The sequence below is a fragment of the Mixophyes fleayi genome, chromosome 6 (assembly GCF_038048845.1).
Source record: "Mixophyes fleayi isolate aMixFle1 chromosome 6, aMixFle1.hap1, whole genome shotgun sequence".
NCBI classification, from domain to species: domain Eukaryota; kingdom Metazoa; phylum Chordata; class Amphibia; order Anura; family Limnodynastidae; genus Mixophyes; species Mixophyes fleayi.
The window spans coordinates 28,208,050-28,224,949 of record NC_134407.1 but is presented as its reverse complement, the minus strand read 5'-3'; the positions used below and the strand labels follow the sequence as shown (position 1 = coordinate 28,224,949).

General features: G+C 40.6%; 1 protein-coding gene across 1 annotated transcript in view; it reads right to left on the bottom strand.

Annotated features, from left to right (window-relative positions):
• Positions 1 to 9,135: 9,135 nt before the first annotated feature.
• LOC142160968 (alpha-2-macroglobulin-like) overlaps positions 9,136 to 16,900 on the bottom strand; it is a 99,960-nt gene continuing 92,195 nt past the window's right edge. Inside the window, exons 34-36 of the mRNA XM_075216125.1 lie at positions 9,842 to 9,944; positions 9,483 to 9,527; positions 9,136 to 9,351 (exon numbers count right to left, since the gene is read on the bottom strand). Coding sequence (XP_075072226.1) covers positions 9,332 to 9,351; positions 9,483 to 9,527; positions 9,842 to 9,944 — 168 coding nt within the window. The 3' untranslated portion in view covers positions 9,136 to 9,331. The remainder of the gene's footprint in view (positions 9,352 to 9,482; positions 9,528 to 9,841; positions 9,945 to 16,900) is intronic.

Sequence of the window (16,900 nt, the reverse complement as noted above, 5' to 3'; positions counted from 1 at the left end):
TACGTCACGGGGCGGGGCCAAAATTACGCTTATTTTGTAGCCCCGCCCCCATCACACCCACCTCCCCTGGCAGACTCCCGGAAGCCAACTTAATAAAGTTGGCAAGTATGGCGTTATATTTGCAATATAGATCATGTGACTTTATTACATTTCTTTATGATTAAAACAAAAAATGCGCTCGGAAGTGGACTGTACTGCCCCCTTCACATATTGGGGCCTGATTCAGTAAGGAAAGTAAGGCAAAAAAAGGAGTAAATGTTCTCTGGGACAAACCATGTTACAATGCAAGGTGTGCAAATTGGTTTATTAATTTGCACATAAGTTAAATACTGGCTGTTTTTTCATCTAGCACACAAATACTTGATATTTTTAGTTTTATACTGAAAGTGAAAGTTGATCTAGGACGTGTCTTACCCCAATTACAAATTTATCCTCACATTTTAAATTTACCCTCCCCTCCAATGCAACATGGTTTAGCCCAGGTGCAAAGTTACTTTTTTTTTATGTTTGCTCTCCTTAATGACTCGGGCCCATTGGAGAATTACTGCTGCACTTAGTCCTATTTGCTTTAGATGAAGTAGTAATATTTTATTTATTTTGTAGCTGCTGGACAGTAACGTAATTTCCACATGTTCTCATTTTTGGACTGTTTTTTCTTTTGTGTTTTTAGACCGATCTCATTGCGGATTCTATAGTTTGAATCAGTTATTAACTGACAGTCTGACGTCATGTACCTTTTGCAAATAAATCTAGAAGGTTTAACTTTTTGTTTTTTTTTGTTTATATTAATTGCTCTACTCTGTGCCCTTTATGTCAGTAAGTACCATTTACTGGCGCATGCATGAACATGTGGTACAGTCCTCTATAAAAGGTAATTTATTCCATTGCTATGAAACAGACTTTCTTGAAGTGCACTGTGTGTGTTTGGATATCAGATTTTAAGTAGTATTTTTTTATCCTCATAGTGAAAAGAAGATGTCTTAGGGGTATATTTACTAAACTGCGGGTTTGAAAAAGTGGAGATGTGGCCTATAGCAACCAATCAGATTCTAGCTGTCATTTTGTAGAATGTACTGAAATAATAACTAGAATCTAAATAGTAGGCAACATCTCCACTTTTTCAAACCCGCAGTTTAGTAAATATACCCCTTAGTCACACAATATACAGAGGCTATAAAAAATATTCACCCCTGTGCCATTTTTTTCACCTTTTTGTTACAACATGGATTTAAAATGGATTTATTCAGGAATTTGTACCACTGACCCAAAAAAAATACTCTGTAGAGTCACAACACTAAAGCTTTTTGTTTTTGGAAAATAAAAGAAACTGTCCGTGGGACAACAAAAGCCCGGGGCCTTCACAAATCTGTGTTTATTGGGAGGGGGGCAAAAAAACAAAAACATTGTTGAAGAGAACTCCCCTGAAATCTCGCCTAGAGTTTGGCAGAAAGCATGGGAGCGTTCCTTTTACGAACTGGAGGGAGATACTGTAGTCTGATGGGACCAAGGTTCAACTTGCACCAAGCGAGTACTTTACAATACAGACACCCCTTTGCAGATTATAGACTCGTGCATTAACTACAAAGAATCATCATCATCACCATTTATTTATATAGCGCCACTGATTCCGCAGCGCTGTACAGGAGTTCTCTGTACGGCGCTGCGGAATCAGTGGCGCTATATAAATAAATGATGATGATGATGATGATAAGAAATGGGAGAAAGGCGATTTCCATTATATACCATTTTAGAATCTGATTTTCCACTGAAGGTGCTGAATATTCACAAAGTTTCTGGTTTAGACATCACCTGCAGGCATTGAACATGCAGTACGCTCTGTACCCTGCCAGGCTGCGCTGGTAGCTAATGTTACCAACCTGTTTGAATTGTTGAGAGAAGCTCTGAATAGATGGATTCTGATGAAAGTCTCTATGTAGAACCAGCACCTTCTCTCCTAATCCCTAATGCTATTGTCATAGTACTGTAATTGATTTATTTAATTGATAAAGATCATTAGCGCTTGCTCAAGGCCATTCAACGTCTACAGTTAAACTGATGTGGTGCAGCTAGGCCAATGCTATTCTTCATTCACAATCTGTTCTTAGTTCTATTGGGAAATAGCTAGGAAGACGCTCATGTGTATGAAATGGACATAAAGCCAGACATAAATGCAGTATATCCAGCTGCACCTGGTATCCAAAGCAACACTGCCGCACTGATGGGGTTAATGATAGGATTTTGATTGGAGAGCGCTAGAAAAGAATATAATGAAGGCACATAGGTCAAGTGCAGTTTTTTATTTAGTGCAATAAAGTAAGTTGCACTTACACTAGCCAAGTAGTCAATCAAGCAAAACTATTGCAGTCACAACCAGGATTGGAATCTGGTTAACCAAGGTCTGTGTTCTTGCTATGCAGTTCGGGGAACATTCCCCCCTTTAACGGGTAATCCGGGACACACAATGGGCCTGATTCATTAAGGAAAGTAAGTAAAAAATAAAATGAGTAAGTTTTGTCCAGGAGAAAACCATGTTACAATGCAAGGGGTGCAAATTAGTTTATTAGTTTGCACATAAGTTAAATACTGGCTGCTTTTTCATGTAGCACAAAAATACTTGATAGCTTTATGTTTACACTGAAATTTATAGTTGATCTAGGATATTCCCTACCCCAACTATAAATCTGTCCTCACATTTTAAATTTTGCTCCCCCTCCAATGTATCATGGTTTTGCCCAGGTGCAAAGTTACTATTTTTTTTTTTTTGCTTTACTTTCCTTAATGAATCAGGCCCAAGGTGTTCACTTTATTTGATGTTGCTCCATATTGCAGCGCTGATTTAAAGGGGTTTTTAGTCTAAGACCACTTTTTTAAATATACAGTGACTGTATCTTATGGTGGCTTGATATTAATATAGAGAAAATCCTTCAAACTTGCATTGTTAAGCTCTTTTTAATTACATGTAAAACAATTTCCCATAGCTGCATGACTCCTATCAATTATTGGAAAGCCTCAGTTAAAAGCTCTAAAAGTAGACAAAATGGTGAAGGGACACAATAATACAACCCAATTGCATGGCGCCTTATAAGGACAGGAGTTAAATGCCCTTTTCTCTGGTTTTGTCTCAAAATATTGCCTTATGTTGTCTGAGCAGCTGTCCATCAAGCCTATTTAAGGCTCATTTGGGTGTGGCTCACAAGCCCGCCCTTGCTTAGATGTAAGCCCCGATACCTGGGGGGTGAGGGCATCTGATATTAACTGCATTTTAATAGTGTTCAAAGCATATAGGTAAGTGTAGGACCTGCATACAATGAGGTGCCCTCAAAACTGGGGTGCAGGCTTAAATGTTTTGATCAAAATATGAACCAATACCTCATGTTTTCATTTTGCTGGATACACACAAATATGCAGTTTTAAGGATAAACTCTAACAACAACTGTCATTTTGTTTTATATGCCTTTGAATCTTAATCTCTGCCCCCGTTCCCTAATAATAGTGGAGGAAACATTGCTTGATTTGTAAAGTATACCCAGCTATGCAGACACTGTGACATTTAAGTGCAGTTATATTGTTTATTGTTGATTAAAGTCTTATGTTGGCCATCAGATGCTATATGAAAACACCACCTCAGACCGAGACCTGTTTCTTATCATTGCTCTGGAATGTACTAGGTTACCTTTGCCCATCCTCCAATGTTTTTTTTGTTACCTCTAGTATTGGTTTGTAGAAAAATATATATCTCTAAGAACAAAGAGAAGAAAGGTGAGGAAATGGGACCACCACAGGTGACTCCTCAATTTTGAAATTAGAGAGTAGTTTTATCAAACCTACTAAAATGGAAACGATGAGGTGTTGCCCTTAGCAACCAATCAGATTTTAGCTATCATTTATCTAGTACATTCTCGAAAATGTTAGCTGGAATGTGATTGGTTGTTATAGACAACATGCCCACTTTACCTCTTTTAGAATGTTTGATAAACCTACCCCTAGTTAGAGTTTTGTGCAGTGATCATTTCCATCTACTCTCTGTTTTTGACAGCAGAATGTTAGAGACTGTTTTTCTCAGAGACTTTAGAGCCAAGAGATTTAATATTGAGAACTGAATTAATCATGCTAAGAATGTAATTAATCCCTACACAAACTATTTCAGGTACAGGATGAAAGTTAAACCAATATATGTTTACTTCACAGAACTGTCATATTGATAAAATGTGTGTATGACATTGTAGTGTTGTGTATTTTTTTATTTTTTAAGATGGATCAACTCTCATTGGGTGAGTATAGAATATGGAGTTTGGGCTCCTAATTTTCTTTGGTATATATGGGGTCCAGTAATCTTTTCATAGGCCTCTGAGAAATGTGCTCCAACCATATAGATAATACATAGTTACCAACTGTTCCTAATTTCCATGGATAATCCAGTGATTTATGGATGTATCCTTAGAAAAGCCCCAGTTTTTTTTCCAATACAGACTAACTGCCCTTTAAAATAGCCTTTTCTGTTTCTTAGGTGCGATTCTTACAGTCTTTTTTCTTCTTTTGGGCACTATAAGTAGATATTTATTAAAGTGGAATATTTAAAATGCAAACAACAATGTCTGTTGTAACTGAATTGGTAGAATTGCATGTGATGTGCTGAGATTTACTGGTTCACCAGCAGCATCCTTAGAATTTATTTAAAATGATACCAACTATGGTAATATGACATGAATATTTTCATGTATTATAATTTTGCAAAATATGTATTTTTAATATGTTAGTTTGCGTTAGTCAGTCAGTTGTTGAACGCCATATATCACCAAGACAAATTTCACATCCACTGTATCAAGCTTTGGCAATCTGTGGCTCTCATGCTGTTTTAGAACTACAAGTAACAGCATGTCCTGCCAGCCTTGGCTCAGCCGCAGGCGGCATATTTCTACAATGAATAACGTGAGGTATAATCGTACTGTAGTGTACCAGCTGGCCTGTATTACAGTTTTAGATCCTTACTAGGAAAACTATATATTTCCTCTCTATGAGAGTAAATTATTCGTTTTTGTTATGACTTGCTCCCATATTTGTATACTTTTTGGCCGTGAGGCAGGGCTAGTACTTACTATACTAGATCTTACTATAGTTAAACCAAATAACCATTTTTCATTTAATTTAAAAGAGTAAATATAAAATAAAACCGCTCTGTTTGTAATGTTTGTCTGACCCTTTGAAAACAATGTATATTCTATTTGTAATGCTAAAACGTATATATATATATATATTTTTCTTCCTCTCAAATGTCTATTTTCTTATAATGCTGTAGTTTTAATGATACTTTTAATAAAGCGCTCAAATCAACTGAGGTCCAATTCTTTATCCAGCCGAACACCATTGAACAGTCTGAGTTACAAGGAGGACCTGCCTTAAACAAGTTGAGTAGTAAATCATTCTCATATACAGACAAATAAGCAGTAGATGCCTGAGTACAGTAGTACAGGTAGATCTGCAACAGACAGGATCAATATAAATACATATGGGTTTAGGTAAAATACAGTTGATATGATATATATACAGTGGGATATACAACAACATACAGGACTTAGGGACAAATTTATCAAGCTGCGGGTTTGAAAAAGTGGAGATGTTACCTATAGCAACCAATCAGATTCTAGCTGTCATTTTGTAGAATGTAATAAATGACAGCTAGAATCTGATTGGTTGCTATAGGCAACATCTCCACTTCTTCAAACCTGCAGTTTCTATAATATAAAAGCCTAGTGGCGTGTGTTAGTCTGTGTGTGTGTGGAAAAAAAAACCAAGCTGCAGCGCCACCTGCTAGGCGGAGTTATACACTGACCTACTAAATTCTTAGTGTGTGTGGGAAAAAAAACTCAGAAACGGCTGAAATTTGGTATACTAAGATGTTTTTAATTTGTTAATTTAATTTGTTAATTGTTAAAAGTATTTATAAAGATTTAAAAAAAAAATATATATATTTCTTGAAGGAGAAGTGACAGTTTTGAGTGGTTGATGGTTGCCGGGGGTGACAGTGGGGAGTGGTTGGTGGTTGCCGGGGGTGACAGAGCAAGAGGAGTGTGATACTCAGGACTGCTGAGAGAGATCCCTGTGCCTGGATAGACATCTGGATAGATGTGGCGATAAAGATGAAGGATGAGGTGATGGAGAAGAATGATGAGGTGGTGACGTGGACAAAACCATGTTAAAAAAGGGCGCTTGCGTCGGGAAGTAACGCTCTTCCCCTGAGGAGGCCTGGGCTAGGCCCAAATGCATGACAAGACCCTTTTTAACACCTTAAGTAGCTTGATTTGACTAGAATGCATGAGTATCATGCACGGGTTAACTTGTAGTAAATATACCCCTTAAAGTTTGATCATTATATTCCTGCAAAGAGATTAACGTGAATGATGATGTATCACTGGAGAGACATGTCAGAGCTGGGTAACAAATTTGGGAGATGCTGTAAATATACAAAGAATAGGTAAGTGGAATAGGGTGAGAATTTAGGCAACAGATAAGTAGGTGACTCGGGAAGGGAGTGGAATAAGCTAAGATAATTGGTAGCAGTTGCAGGTTTCTGTAATGTATTTTAAGGATAAGATATTTCGCACAGTAACACCGGCAGGAGAACTCAGTTTCAGTCTTTTTTGCGGAACATTCCAGAGTGATGGCAGGACAAAGCCTGTGTCAGCTCTCCCAAAGCGAGCGGCTGAAATCAATGAACAGATCCCTAGGACATGGGCTCCAGGCATATTGGCGGTCAGTATATTTATTATTAACATTTACATAGCGCCAGCATATTCTGCTTTACAATTGGTGACAAGCACAGTAATAAAACAAGACTGGATATTACAGACATTCAGGTAAAACTTAATTTATGGACATCTATGGATTATTATTATTATTATTATCATTTATTTGTTAGGCGCCACAAGGTTTCCGCAGCGCCTTACATAGTACAAACAGTAGACCATACAGGGTAAAACATCACAGAACAATAAACACTAAGTACCAATGCTTCGGAAACTCCGGGCAGACATATGGAGTGAGGGCGGAGCAGAAGAGTAGGTATGGAGACAGGAGGGGAGGGGGGCCCTGCTCATGCGAGCTCACATCCTAAGGGAGGGTGGACAAAACAGGCACGGAGGGAGGCAGTGATGCATGGGAGAAAAAGAGACCAGGGGAGAGGGGGGAGAACAAGCAGAGTGGATGAGGGGTTAAGTGGATGGTTGGTAGGCTTTCAGGAACAGGTGAGTTTTGAGTGCCCGTTTGAAGGAACACATCTTTTAGGCCAACAGACTTGCTGCCTTCCTTACAATTCTGGTCCTCCCAGACCAAGTCTGAGTTGGCCCATGGTGCCAGGAAGCAGACAATCTTAGAAGAGCGTTGGAGCCTACCCCCTGCCCTTGTTGTCTCACTAGATGCCAAAAGAGAGCTTGATAGGGTCTCCTGGACATTCCTGTAAACCACCTTGGGGTCACTTCTAATGTGACATTACCGCCTTGTTCCACAATACCACTGCATCAGTTCAAGTTAACGCTACGGCTTCAGTCACTTTTGCCATTACAAACAGTACAAGACAAGGCCGGCCCTTGTCCCCTCTTATGTTTACTCTCATGATGAAACCCTTGGCAGCGAGAATTCAAAATAATCAAGACATATCAGGCACTTGAGCTGGCCCTAAACGATATAAGATCTCCCTATATGCAGATGATGTAATGTTGACATTAACAAAATCCCATATATCACTCTTTTCTTTATGCTAATAAATGCAGACAAATCTTACCCCCCAACAACTTCTCATGCAGAACTATAGTTTCAGATAACAACCCCACAGAGACACCAAGATTAGCTGTACAAAGCCAAGTTTGTAAAAATGATCGAGGATAAAAAGACAAACTTGGGATAAATGATTTAGCTCATGGATAGGTAGATTCACAGTAGTTAAAATGAATGTGTTCAGAGGCACACCAGCGATGGTGGCCTTGGCTTCCTTAACATATTAAAATATTATATAGCATCCTACGTGACACAACCAGTGCTACTTATTTCCAACAAAAACATTAGACTATGGGTGGATATTGTAGCGGACATGTTAGGCATGCTTTCCCCCAATACCTTAATATGGATATCAATCAAAGACAGACCACCAAATTCACTAATGCCTCCAACAACACATTTCTCACTCCTTCTGGGATTATAGCACACATACATACTACTAATACGCAACAATCCCTCCAAGTCGAGACCACAGATGCTGGGACCAACTGCAACATAACATAACATTTTTAACTGATATAACTTTCCTACAATTCTTTACAGAATTCACAGAACTGCAGGTGTGAGTTTGCCTCCCGTTTCATCTCATTACTTCTGTCAATTCCTCCAGATCAGTCACTTGCACAACTCAATCTTGCTATTGAGAGAACTCACACATCCAACAATATTAGAATCATCTTGTAGGCCTAAATCGAACCCCAGAGATCTCACATGGTCCACGTTTTACCACCTGATACATGAAATAAAAATAAGATGGGAGGAGGACATGGGGGAAATCATGGAACAGAATGGGCAAGATAAATGAGCAAATCGCCAAGAGTTCAATTTGCGCATGGATGCAACTTTTACTTGTGCCCTGAGTTTGTCTATAACTACTGTGGAATACTGGAAACAGGAACCTTTACTCTTCTCGAGACATGAAACCATCAGTCAGGGCCTCATCTAAAGGGCTCACAGGGGGTTGGGGGGGGGGGCTCACGGGGGAATGGGGGCCCCATTAGCCCAGGGGCTTCCATTCCTTTTATCCGGCCCTGCCTTTGGTGCACATTATAAAGTGTTTTCTTGTCATTTTGTAGTATATCACAGTTGTTTTTTATGATCTCCAAATCACACAAACATTGGGCCCTTTCACCTCTTGGCCCCTTAGTGGCCACAATCGTACAGTTGTTTTTTATATCTTATCCCCAAATCACACATGCACATGAAAACGTAAAATCAGACATTGATTTTAAATATATAACAAATCTATTTTCTACATGCAGTAAGATAATGTAATGTTTATAATAGTTTGCAAAATTCATCAAACTAAAAGATAAATTATTTTCAGTCCTTAAAAATATAAAATACAAAAAAACTACACCGTGGAACCATAAATCATAATGGGCTTTTAATAACTGAAATACAAGGGTAAAACAAAACAAATTTTATTGGCGTGGTACATTTTGTGACTGTGTGGAAAAAAGTTCTAATTCGTTTTAACAATGGGCTAATCCCTAGACATAGGGTAATCTTCACTTTATCCAAGATCACGGGCCTGCTTGTGTTTCCTTAATCGGTTCTGTTATGCATTTCCAGGATCATCTAAATGATGATGAAATCATTAAAGAAAATAACATTACAATAAGAACAGCTCTACAACATAAATACTTTTCAGTTAATTACAGGAGGATTTGTACTAATACCCATGCTAGATATAAGTATGTATTCTGTACCTTCTGAACAGCAGGGGGCACTGTACTTTGTCACAGCAAAATCACCTGAAAGAGAAAAACAAGTTTATATATGTATTGCAAATGTGCTTCTATCAAATATAAATAAGAATACACATTGCATATCATTATCAAACACAAGCATTATTTGAACATAAGCAAACAACGCCAACACCGGAAGGCATTTGAAGCCAAATAATCACAAGTGTGTGAGCCGATATATTAGGGCTCCAAAACTAAATTCTGCTCAGAGGGGAAGGGAACTCTGATGTGCCAGCCAATATAAATATTATCCTTCTAATGGCGGACGTTTAGTATATAAATTAATTAATTATTTCTTATTATTAAGCTGTGCAACTTACCTGTCTCATAATAGTCGATGATAGTAGCAGTGGCCGGCTGTAGGTTACCAACACGAATTTCTTGTTCAACCAAGAATTTAAAGCTCTGTATGTCCTTAGAGAGCTGAGAACAATAAGAGGACAAAGTGCCAACTCAGTGCTTGTGAAAGTTAGTCAGATGCTATCTAGGTTTCTGGCTCTAAAATGCTCAATTGTATAGATAAAACATTTTGTTTCAGGCTGTAGGACCTCATCGGCCAGCCACAAATAAACTGAAAAGTTGAGTTGAGTACAAGGCACATACGTATAGAGTTAACAAGAAACATGTATTTGAAAATGAGGTAGAACCCCCAAAATGTTGTGTTTCATTGACCGAAATAAAATTCATACGCACCCGTGAACTTTCAAAACATATTAACAAAACTGGGCTGAATCAAAACATATAGATATATGGTTTTTTGAAATAAATTATTTGGGAAACCATGAATAACCTGTTCTTATGTAGCAACATTTTTAAAATGACTGTGCTTCTCTGCGATATATAAACTATTTCTACCCATAGAATCCAGCTATCTCAATAATGCATAGATCTAAACCATCACAGTTGTATAGGTATTATTAGTGGTAGCTAAAGGCATGATCGAGAAGTGCAACTACGTGGGGCACTGAGACCTAGGGGCCGCCCCACGCGACGCAAGTCATTCAGCGCTTAGGCCAGAGGTCGGCATGCGGGGGCAGCTCGAGGTACAGTGTGACCCGACAGTGCCTCGCTCCCCTAGCTGCATCTGCGGTTGTCATGTGTTCAGGTGACCTGCTCCCGCCTCCCTGCTTCTCGCTGACTGCCGGACATGATGTAATCATCACGTCCTGATTCTGTCAGTGAGGAGCCATGCCAGAAGAAAAAGAGACAGATGAGAAGAAGGTCAGTAAGTAAAGAATGGAGAGGAACAGCATGATGATGGAGGGGGCAGCAGCGTGACTATGGAGGGGGCCAATGTGACATATATTGTGAGAAAGGGAGTGATATGCCACATGCCTCTAGGAGAGGAATTCACTATACCGCTGACAGTCTGCAGAGCAAGGCTGCAGACATCGGTGGTAGTCGCTTTCCCGACTACCACCACAGCGACACTACTTACCCCTACAGAGTCATCACATAACTATCATTCCCGTCATCCTCAGCGGGCCGACTGTTGGAAAAGCTGACTTGCAACAAAATAGAGAGATCGAGTGTCCGGTGGCCAGGAATGATGTCACTGGTAAAAGCGACAGTATTGTTAGTGCTGTTAAAGGGGCAATTCCCTTTAACAGCACTAACAATGCCGGCCCATTCCTGGCCGCCTGACACTCGATCTCTCTATTTTGTTGCAAGTCAGCTTTTCCACTGAGGATGTTGGGAATGATAGTTTTGCGATGGGGTAAGTAGTGTTGTCTTTATCAGGATCGTAATTTACTACCCAACCCACAGACATTACACAATTGTTTAACATTGTACCTAGTTCAAAGATAAACAGATGGAGGACATAGGTATGACAAAATAAAAGTATAAAATATGATTTAACTTGCATGGAGGTGGTGGATATGTTTTCTTTTACAGCTGGCTGGGTGTGTCTGCAGTGAAACAGATCAAACACCACCTGAAGAGATCTCCTTTGCTAAGAACCAGGTGGGAGTGTCACCTGTCAATCAGGCTAAGGCTGTGGGAGGAGTCTCAAGTATGAAACCGGTATTGTGCTACTATACGGGGCGGCCAATGCAAAACAGTGGCCGGAGTCTAGACAGGAGGACTATATCTAGCTAGTGCTAGGTTTCCTGGTGTCATCCTGATGGAAGTCTATGCTGTTTATTGTGATGTAACAATAACAGTACCAGTTATACCGCAAGAAGTTGTCTTTGTGTGAATCAAGAGAAGGGTGCCGTGCCACTATATATATATATATATTAGGGATGTGCACCGGCGACTTTTGAGGTCTCGTGTTTTGTGTTTTGGATCCGGATTTTCGTTATTTTTGAGGTTCGGATTTGTCTCGCAAAACACTTGACGAAAGGTCTCGGTTCGGATTTAAGGTATTGGATTCGGATTTTTTTTGAAAAAAACATAAAAAGTTTAAAAATCAAGTTTTTGGGCTTATTTTCACTCCTAGGCTATTATTAACCTCAATAACATTCAATAACAAGCATTTCCACTAATTTACAGTGTATTCTGAACACCTCACAATATAGTTATTAGTCCAAAACGTTGCAACAAGGTATCTTTCTGGACTGCGTAGAGGAGTGGGTCACCACAATATATATTAAAAACCCTGAACTTTTATGATTCGCACCAATAATTGTACCTGGACTGCGTAGAGGAGTGGGTCACCACAATATATTAAAAACCCTGAACTTTTATGAATCGCACCAATAAATGTACCTGGACTGCGTAGAGGAGTGGGTCACCACAATATATATAATAAGAAAACCATCAACTGGTTTGATTCGCACCAATAAATGTACCTGGACTGCGTAGAGGAGTGGGTCACCACAATATATTAAAAACCCTGAACTTTTATGAATCGCACCAATAAATGTACCTGGACTGCGTAGAGGAGTGGGTCACCACAATATATATAATAAGAAAACCATCAACTTGTTTGATTCGCACCAATAAATGTACCTGGACTGCGTAGAGGAGTGGGTAACCACAATATCTTAAAAACCCTGAACTTTTATGAATCGCACCAATAAATGTACCTGGACTGCGTAGAGGAGTGGGTCACCACAATATATATAATAAGAAAACCATCAACTTGTTTGATTCGCACCAATAAATGTACCTGGACTGCGTAGAGGAGTGGGTCACCACAATATATTAAAAACCCTGAACTTTTATGAATCGCACCAATAAATGTACCTGGACTGCGTAGAGGAGTGGGTCACCACAATATATATAATAAGAAAACCATCAACTGGTTTGATTCGCACCAATAAATGTACCTGGACTGCGTAGAGGAGTGGGTCACCACAATATATTAAAAACCCTGAACTTTTATGAATCGCACCAATAAATGTACCTGGACTGCGTAGAGGAGTGGGTCACCACAATATATATAATAAGAAAACCATCAACTTGTTTGATTCGCACCAATAAATGTACCTGGACTGCGTAGAGGAGTGGGTCACCACAATATCTTAAAAACCCTGAACTTTTATGAATCGCACCAATAAATGTACCTGGACTGCGTAGAGGAGTGGGTCACCACAATATATATAATAAGAAAACCATCAACTTGTTTGATTCGCACCAATAAATGTACCTGGACTGCGTAGAGGAGTGGGTCACCACAATATATTAAAAACCCTGAACTTTTATGAATCGCACCAATAAATGTACCTGGACTGCGTAGAGGAGTGGGTCACCACAATATCTTAAAAACCCTGAACTTTTATGAATCGCACCAATAAATGTACCTGGACTGCGTAGAGGAGTGGGTCACCACAATATATATAATAAGAAAACCATCAACTTGTTTGATTCGCACCAATAAATGTACCTGGACTGCGTAGAGGAGTGGGTCACCACAATATATATAATAAGAAAACCATCAACTTGTTTGATTCGCACCAATAAATGTACCTGGACTGCGTAGAGGAGTGGGCACTGGGCACCACAATAAAATATATAAAAAACCTTCAACAGGTCTGCATTACACTACACATACGGCTGCTCCTCCATCCTCTCCATCATATACATGTTGGAGTTTTAGCATGTGACAACCTCTTGTTTTTGATAATGTCAGTGCATTTTGAATATTTTTCAATTTGCCCCACACCACTGAATGTACTTTATCTATGATACGCATCTATCTATCTTGACTGCGTAGTGTGGTGGCCCCGGTACACAATTTGGTACCGGGGCCACAATAAAATAAATACACCCTCCACGTGTCAGAATTCCACCAAACAAGTATCTGGACTGCGTAGTGGGGTGGCCCCGGTACCCAACTTGATACCGGGGCCACAATACCTCCTCCAAACATGCTACAGACAATTCGTCATTGAGATCCCATTAAGTATGTTAAAGACAGACAGGGTCCAAGTGTTATTAGTTGACTTTGTAAAGAAAAAAACTGTCCCTGTTGCACATAGTCGTGCAATGAAGACTTACTTTTTCATTTAAAGGCACGATCTTTCAAGTGTAGTGTTTGTAAGTCTAAGTCATATTATACTTTTGGTAAAATTGGTTTTTTTGGTTCCTCTTTATGTTAATTAATTAGTAATAGAATTAAAGTAGGAAATAGAATTAAATAGAATTAAAGTAGGAAATAGAGTGGTATAGAGTTGTAGTGTGGTATAGATAGAGTGGTCCACACAATATAATAATAAAACCCTCAACTGGTCTGAATTCCACCAAACAAGTATCTTGACTGCGTAGTGTGGTGGCCCCGGTACACAATTTGGTACCGAGGCCACAATATAATTAAAAAACCCTCCACGTGTCGGAATTCCACCAAACAAGTATCTGGACTGCATAGTGGGGTGGCCCCGGTACCCAATTTGATACCGGGGCCACAATACCTCCTCAAAACATGCTCCAGACAATTCGTCATTGACAGACCCCAGACAGACAGGGTCGTAGTGTTATTGTTTGACTTTGTAAACCCAAAAAAATGTCCCTGTTGCACTTGCACATAGTCGTGCAATCAAGACTGACTTTTTCATTTAAAGGCACGATCTTTCAAGTGTAGTGTTTGTAAGTCTAAGTCATATTATACTTTTGGTAAAATTGGTTTTTTTGGTTCCTCTTTATGGTAATTAATTAGTAATAGAATTAAAGTAGGAAATAGAATTAAATAGAATTAAAGTAGGAAATAGAGTGGTATAGAGTTGTAGTGTGGTATAGATAGAGTGGTCCACACAATATAATAATAAAACCCTCAACTGGTCTGAATTCCACCAAACAAGTATCTTGACTGCGTAGTGTGGTGGCCCCGGTACACAATTTGGTACCGAGGCCACAATATAATTAAAAAACCCTCCACGTGTCGGAATTCCACCAAACAAGTATCTGGACTGCATAGTGGGGTGGCCCCGGTACCCAATTTGATACCGGGGCCACAATACCTCCTCAAAACATGCTCCAGACAATTCGTCATTGACAGACCCCAGACAGACAGGGTCGTAGTGTTACTGTTTGACTTTGTAAACCCAAAAAAATGTCCCTGTTGCACTTGCACATAGTCGTGCAATCAAGACTGACTTTTTCATTTAAAGGCACGATCTTTCAAGTGTCAGAAAGAGAGAGAAGACACAGGAGAGGAGAGTTGTAGCTGGGGACCTGGGGTGGAAGCTCCCAGGCTCCCCCAGCATTGCCTGGAAGTCTGAGCGTGGTGACTGAGCCAGGGCAAGGAATGTGTGCCCTGGATGAGGGGGAGAACTCCATGCCACTATAGTGAACCCAAGAGAGAGGGGGACACTGCACATGGAAGAGGCCCTGGAGTGAGGGCTGCTACAAGAGGCATGGTAGCTGTAGTGTCAGATCCTGAGGCTGAGAGTACACAGAGTGACGTGTCAGAGCACAGGAGACATTATCCCCGCAGAGGAGGGATGAGCTGCAGTTGAGAGGTCTGCTGTTGAAATAGGACATGCACACTTTAACAAACCAATCATTTCAGCGACAGGGCCTACCAAACAACTTTGACTGAAATGATTGGTTTGTTTGGGCCCCCACACCAAAAAAGCTATTCATCTCTCCCTGTACAGACTAAACAGGCTCTACTGAGGCAAGATGTCGTCCTCATCCTCAACCTCTGATTCCTCTCCCCCTACAGTGTCTACTTCCTCCTCATCACACATTATCAATTCGTCCCCGCTGGACTCCACAACCACAGGTCCCTCTGTAGTATCTGGAGGGCAGTGCTGTACTTCATTGAGGAATTGATTATTCATTTTTATAAACATCATTTTTTCAACGTTGTGAGGAAGCAACCTCCTTCGCCGCTCACTGACCAGGTTCCCCGCTGCACTAAAAACTCTTTCCGAGTACACACTGGAGGGGGGACAACTCAGGTAAAATAGAGCCAGTTTGTACAGGGGCTTCCAAACTGCCTTTTTTTCCTGCCAGTAACAATATGGACTGTCTGACATGTCTACTTGGATGGTGTCAGCAAAGTAATCATCCACAATTTTTTCTATTGTGACAGCATCCAATGCAGCGAGAGTAGACATGTCTGCAATGGTTGGCAGGTCCTTCAGTCCGGACCAGATGTTATCAGCATCCCCGCCAGTGCCTCTTTTGGGAAAACTGAGCTTTTTCCTCGCAGCCATAGATGTGGAAGAAAATGAGGGTGGAGCTGTTGGCATGTCACGGTCCTCTTCAGAGGACAATCTCCTGACCAGCAGGTCTTTGCACCGCTGTAGATTTGTGTCCGCCGGAAACAGAGACACAACATACGCTTTAAACCGAGGATCGAGCACGGTGGCCAGAATGTATTCCTCTGACTTTAAAAGAGTGACCACCCTCGGATCCTGGCAAAGCGTACGAAGGGCTACATCCACAAGAGCTACATGCTTGCTGTAATCGCAATGGCTTACCAGCTCCTCCCTCACTTTCTCCAGCTGCTTCTGCAACAGCCTGATCAGGGGAATGACCTGACTCAAGCTGGCAGTGTCGGAACTGACTTCTCGTGTGGCAAGTTCAAATGGCTGCAGAACCTTGCACAACACGGAAATCAGTCTCCACTGCGCTTGACTCAGGCGCATCCCCACTCCTTTGCCTATGTCGTAGGTGGCTGTGTAGGCCTGAATGGCCTTTTGCTGCTCCTCCATCCTCTGCAGCATATAGAGGGTGGAGTTCCAGCGCGTCACAACCTCTTGTTTGAGGTGATGGCAGGGCAGGTTCAAGCTTTTCTGATGTGCCTCTAGTCTGCGGTAGGCACTGGCTGAATGCCGAAAGTGTCCAGCAATTTTGCGGGCCACCGCAAGCATCTCCTGCACACCCCTGTCACTCTTGAGGTAATGCTGCACCACCAAATTAATGGTGTGGGCAAAACATGGGACGTGCTGGAAATTGCCCATATTTAATGCCCGCACAATGTTACT